General features: G+C 37.1%; 1 protein-coding gene across 2 annotated transcripts in view; it reads left to right on the top strand.

Moving 5' to 3' along the window:
- Window positions 1-6733, top strand: part of LOC108687792 (gamma-aminobutyric acid type B receptor subunit 2) — a 20957-nt gene extending 14224 nt beyond the window's left edge. Inside the window, exons 12-17 of one of the 2 annotated variants that reach the window (XM_018193742.1) lie at window positions 356-538; window positions 1157-1259; window positions 1534-1645; window positions 2031-2578; window positions 3453-3719; window positions 5130-6733. In XM_018193742.1, coding sequence (XP_018049231.1) covers window positions 356-538; window positions 1157-1259; window positions 1534-1645; window positions 2031-2578; window positions 3453-3719; window positions 5130-5323 — 1407 coding nt within the window. In that variant the 3' untranslated portion in view covers window positions 5324-6733. The remainder of the gene's footprint in view (window positions 1-355; window positions 539-1156; window positions 1260-1533; window positions 1646-2030; window positions 2579-3452; window positions 3720-5129) is intronic. The other variant, XM_018193743.1, reaches the window with a different exon arrangement.
- Window positions 6734-6761: the final 28 nt, after the last annotated feature.

Genomic DNA, 6761 nt, shown 5'->3' with positions numbered 1-6761 from the left:
ATTGTTCTCTGAATTCTGTGTGATGTACCATAATATTCGACGAATAATAATGAATGACATAAACAGTGATATATATATATATATGTATATTTACTGTTTACATTTCATTTATCCATATAATTTTCTTTTCTTTCGTTATTTTATGTTAATTTTATAATACACTTGCTTTAGTTAATATTTCAAACGTATTTCATGTTTTCTTTATACGCATGTTTTTAAAGGACTTGTTCTAGAACGTTAATAAAACATTTCTATTTATCCTATTCTCGGCGTAAGACCAATGAGAAGAGAGAGAGAGAGAGAGAGAGAGAGAGAGAGAGAGAGAGAAGCCAAGTAAGTCTCATGGGATTTTCAGGTAATAGAGTTACGCAGAAATCCACAAGGGGCAATAAATAAGCGGACCAGGGCGACTCTGAGGCCGATGCTGAAAATACGAAGGGACTCGACAGTCAGCGAACTCGATGAGCGTTTGAAGGAAGCGAAATTGACGAATAAAAAATTCCGAAAGCAATTGTTACAAAAGGATTCCGAGCTTCAGGTAAGCTTTTCCATTCATCAAACTTCCAAACGGCATTACAGCGAGTATTACTTCGTCGGAGTTATGAACTTGTTATACAAGGAACATTAGTCTGTTATCATAGAATCATCTTGTTCCTTCAGATTCTACGACGAATTTAGAATCTGTTTTAATGGTTAACATTAAAATTAAGCTCTCTATCGAAAGAATTAAGTTCAAGATAAAAATAAAGAAAAATAGAAAATGTATCATATATTTTAAATTATAATTGTTTATGTTATTCTACGTTTATCCCTGTCTAACAATCAATTTCACTATAAAATATCTCCTTGATAAAATATATACTGTTTAATAAAACATCCATGTACTGGACTAATTTGAAGAAGATCGATAGCGAATTTCGATTAACGGAAAAGCGAACGCACCATCCATCTTAATTCGGTTATATATGAGTAATCACGACGTCATTGCTGCTTCGTGCAGTATTCTCTGCGAATAATAATCTAAAATTATTTTGATGGGCTCTTAGTACGCTCGCATGTTTAAGCAATATTGTTTAATCTATAAATGTTGCATTCATATCGAGCGTGTACATGGCGGCCATAGAAAATTATTTTATTATCTCGTATTTTACTTCAGGGATTTTTAAGGAGAATGGGCGAGGAAGTTGAGAGCGAAACGCAAGAGACGGTCGATACATTGCCGGTCCCGAAACCAGAAGAAGCTAAGAAGGAAGGTAAAGGTCCGTTTTATTCAAAAGAAGTTGTTATATTTATTAAATAAAATTAAAAACGCAAAATTGCACAGTATTCCGAAGTAGTCATTATTAATTGAAATATATTTTAGCTTTAATTACATTTTTCTCACATAAAAAACAATTTTTTGAAAATCTTTTTTTTTTAATATTTTAAACTACAAGTTTTATTTAAAACAAAAATTATAATGCACTTAAAAATAAGATAAATATATACCTATTAATGCGCGATATTTATAATTTTTGTTTACTTATTGGACAGGACCGTCGATAACCACAGAGACGACTGATGTTTCAATGTCAATGTGTAGCTTGAACTCGTCAACCGTTTCGCAGCCAGAGGGTGATTACGTCAACGTGGATCAAGTAGCAAAGTATGTCGTAACGTTTGACATCAAATTCCTTTAGATCTAAATCCTTTAACGAAACGTAGTTAAATTCGCTATTGCATATAGACGAATTATTTACTTCGATTGATGATTGATTATTGACATTAAATGGTAATTTCGCGACATATAAAGGAAATTTAATAAAAATATAGTTCAGAAATGTGTTTTGTAATCGCAATAAACACTATGTCATTAAAATCACTTGTAATTTTATCTTGTTCTTTTTATATTTTTTCAAAATTTAAGCAAGAAAGAGTGAAATTTTTAACTATTTCGGTAATCCATTTACCCTGCTGACCACCTCCCGGAAGTCTCCGGTGCACCCGATTTGCCGTCCAGCCTCAGGGTAGTCGCGTGGTGCTTGTTTTAGGAAAAGGGCGTCCCTTTCGAAGGCCACGTCAATCATCATCGACAACGAAAGAGTGGCTATGACGAGCCAGGCGATCGAGGAGAGTTCTTCTCCAGGCGCTGAGGCGGCGTTGGACATGACGCCGCCGTCGCTATCGTTAATAACAACGACGACAACGGCGATAACAACGACGACGATGACGCATGTGAGGCATACGTGTGGCGCGGACGCATTGCGGCGCAAGAGCATCCCCGATGAGGTGGGCAAGGACAGCGAACCATTATTGAAGCGCCATAGGACCCCGGAACCTCTGCCGACCGACGCTGTGACCACGCGATACAGTTTCGTGCCACCGGTCGTCGAAGAGAGCGACTCCGTGATCCTGGAAGAAACTGAGATCGCGAGACACGTGTGCCGCGTGAGGAGGAGGAGCAAGGACGAACGCAGGGCGAAGCTCTCGACGCCGCCGCCGACCAAGAACGTCTCCTTCGGCGAGCTCCACGAACAGAGTTACATCGAGCACGTGATGCCATTTTCATTGCAATACGTGCCGAATCATCGGCATGCCGGTAAGAATCGATCCTCCGAATACTTCTCCGCGATTAGCATAGAAATCATTCAATAAGAATCTGAACATGAGCCCTAATTTTGTACGCAGATAATAGTTTTAACAAAAGCGAGAAGGACACATATTTACTATTTCTTCCTCTTTCTTATTCTGTTCTATCTTTTTCTTATTTATTTCTCTCTCGTTCTTTCTCAGGAATTGTTAAAACATGACGAACTAATCAGAAGTGCCTTTCTCAAATCCAGATTCTTATTAAAGGATTCTTAGCATGGTACACGTATATAAATAAAATTTATACAAAAAAATAATTTTTATTCTTTCAGTCGTTGCACACACAATCGTGAAATGTTTTTCAAAAATATAAATTTCTCAAACGTTGCGAAAATACATATAAGAGCTTCAAAAAGAATTCAGATTTTACAAGCTAGACTGTATTTACTAAACTGAATAAAAAAAAGTTTGGTAAATATTCAGATCAGTTGAAATATCTTCAAGCTGAAAGCAATTTTTGTTAAAGTAATTGATTTGCTTACTTCTATTTACGAAACATGGAGAAAAAAGAATGAATTATTTTACGAATTGATTTTTTGATTTGCATATTTATTGAGCCTTTTTAACTTGAATTTTTTAACTTTATGAGTACGTACACTATATAAAATTTTATGAGTCTGTTTATTCTACAAGTCCAACAAACCAACATATCAGACTAACTATTGTTATTTGAACAGCACGTCTGTGTTCCAACTTTATGATTGAGGTCGCTCGGCATCCGTATCCGAGATTTGATTTGTTTGGCTAGATTTCTCTTAGATATCTGTAGAACTTGAGACATTGTGCGCGGACGTGGAGCGATACGGCGAGTGTTCTGTTAACAGGGAAGTACGACGAGTCGATGTCGACGATCATCCAGCGTTCGATGTCGGAACGCACGCGGGAGAAGTGCCTGCGGCTGCACATCGGTAGCGGCCACCCCATAGTCGAGTGTTCGCATCGCGTCGCACGCCGGATGTGCCGGCACACGGGCTCGAAGCTGCGCCATCAGGCACGGCTCGAGTACGTGCAGAGCACCCCGAATGTGGCGACGATGCACAACGGCAAGCACGTCGCGGCGAATCCGCGCGATGGAAGCGGTGACGTGAACGGTACCGTCTCTCAGTTTCCTTCATTAAGCGCATGTATACACTTATACAGCATCGGAAATTTGCGGAATACTAAACGTTCAAAGACGCACATTTATTCTGAATGCACGGAAAGAAGCAAGACACTGACAATTAGAAATCCTAATGACAAATCCTTTGACAAATCTATATCTATATATAGTTTCTATATATAGTTTTTCTATAACAATTAATCCTTAAACACGATTGAGTTTTTCATATTTTGCACATTTCTTTTTTTTCAAAAAATTAGGAGTGTTAAATAATAAAATATACAAGGTCTTTAAATACACAACTTTACAAATATTTTCTAAAAATGTTGAAGTATATGTAAGAAAATAATTAAATTTTTGTATACTGTTAAAGTAATGAAAATTAATTTGGGATACAAACGATGACTCATCATGTACTGGAAAAAAATCGGAAAATTATCGTGTGTATTAAGGATTAAATTTTACGGTTGCAAGAAGGAAATTCGCCAACAATTAAAAACCCTATTAATTTAACAAATCTATTGTCGTACAAACACAATCAGTCTTTCATAATAATTAAGTCTTGGAGTGGCATAAAATTATTGCAACATTTTGAGATACCGCAGATTTCTTGCTATACAAAATTAGTGTTGCATTTCAAAATCGTTGCACGTCAAAATCTAGCACAAAAAATTGATTTCTCTGTAATGAAAAAGATAAAAATTTTTGAGACATCAATGGAAAAGTCAGAGAGCAATAATGTTTAGTTGTATAATATATGTTATTAATTTGTTTAATATTGATTTCCTGATATTAAAACATTAAAATATTTTAAAATATTGATAACAAATAAATTAATTAATTGCATTCGAGTCTATATGTGTATATATATATATATATATTGTATATGTTCAGCAGCTATCACATCTCGCGTGAGATGTAAATTAAAGATATATTTAGATTAAAGTAGTACGAATGTTTAATAACGAAATGAATTGCCGCCAACAATTAATAAAGTATATAACATGTCTGAATAGCAGTATAATTACGCAGTGAAGTTATTGATATACGGCTAATTGAATGCATCGGATAATTACCTACCCAAGCCTCACGAAATATTCATACCTTCATTATTCGAGCGTTAAGGCCGATTAACAGAGCACTCTAATACACATGAATGTACGTATATATCTATTCGGACATCAGCCTAATGCATTTCGTGTATTTTGTTGTATGTTTGCCTTCAAGAATGAAGGATATAGCAGAACAACAAGTTATAATAACATCAAATGAAATGATTATCATAACAAGTGTTATATGTTTGGATAACGTCGAATGTGTTAGATTTTGATATGGATACAATAAAGTAGAGTCACGAACGCGTTGTTCAAATAGTTCTCGACCTTGATGTCCTCGGTTGCAGGTGGTTCCGCGGTGAACGTGTCAAAGATGTACAGCGCCGTATCGGATGGTGAGCTGCTGGATCTGACAATTCTGCCGATCTTTCAGAAGCTCCTCACCGAGCGGCACAAGAGCACTGCCAGACGGGGCTATCGCTCGAATATAGCTAGTTGCCCGAATATATCCATCAAGTGCGACATCGTCGAGTACCTCTAACGGCCAAGTCGGCGACGACCTGACGACGCTTTCTCGGTTCTCCTCACCGCGCCGGCACGCGAAATCACGTTTCTCGTCACGGACATCATCGATCGTGTAGGACGTGTTAGATCGATTATTATCTAAGTTAATTATAGTTAATCTCGCGTTTCGCGAGCGTCTTTTAGATTGTTGCGCCCCGAGCGAGCGGTCGGCGACGTTGTTCGCGATAATGCATCGTTAAATTGAAACGTACATTTCAGATGGTTTTTACCATTTCGTTGATTTATTTATAAGAATGACGATGGACTTGGAATACCGTTATACCGCGCCACCGCAGCCGGGTTAATTAATTATTCGTTCCGTCTCTCGCGTCCTCGCTCTACTGCACTCGATATATCACGGTAAAGCGTGGACGAGGACAAAAAAAGAAAATTGGATAACGTAACGCTCTAATAATAATAATAATAATAATGCTCGAATCATGTAACTCTCTCAACGAGATACGAGAAAGACAACGGTCGACGAATAAAGGTAAGACTTTTTCTATAATACACACGAGAGATATTTTCTAAAGACGACGATTATTTAAGAGTAAGAAAAGGCGAAACGGAAGAAGAAAATATAAAACAGAAAATAAAAAGAAAATAAAGAAACGAATTCGAAGTTTAACGAGGTCTATCGCGAGCTCGAAGACTCAAAGTCACCGAAAATCCCATTATCTGCTCGTCTCACTCATCGTTGTTTGGTTCTAGACCTAAACGGAGTAAATGTATGGATTGCGCGCGATATTATCGAGCACACTTAGTTACTTGAACGTCAGTCAATAGATCTTGTATCTCATTAGTGATGCAGCATGTTACGCGACATATAACAAACATTGCGATGAAGCAAACGAGAGGGAAAAACTTGGTACACATCCGTGATATAGTACATGCAGTTTTGAAAGGAACGAAGTCGGGGTGGAAGGGAGGGACGGAAGTCGTCTGTCTATGTAATCGATATAGCGTATCGTTTTCGGGGAAGTGGGAAAGAGGGTAGGTAGAACCCTAGCAGCGAACAAATATTGTTTAAATATTTCCTAGTACGACCGAAGAATATTTTTGTGACGCGACTTTGAAACATTGAACTAGTTCTAGTTAATGCGGTTAATTAATTAACGAATATATACCTTCGAGATATTTACATTTACAACACAAATTACAGGAAAACATAAAAAAAAAAATACAAAAGATATTTGTTAGCTGCGGCAGATCGAAAAGTAAATTTTAACTATTGACTGTTACAGTGATTTCCAACTTGTAAAATATTCTTCGTTCATGATTGCGAGAACTCTTTGAAGAAATGAGGATTTACAAACGTCTCTGTCGGCTAACAAATATTTTACAAAGAGAGGGAGAGAAAGCGAGAAAGAAAAAAAGAGAGAAAGAGAGAGAGAGAGAGAGAGAGAGAGAGAGAG

Source organism: Atta colombica, unplaced genomic scaffold, assembly GCF_001594045.1.
Source record: "Atta colombica isolate Treedump-2 unplaced genomic scaffold, Acol1.0 scaffold216, whole genome shotgun sequence".
In the NCBI taxonomy this organism is placed as follows: domain Eukaryota; kingdom Metazoa; phylum Arthropoda; class Insecta; order Hymenoptera; family Formicidae; genus Atta; species Atta colombica.
This window is presented reverse-complemented; position numbering and strand designations above follow the sequence as displayed.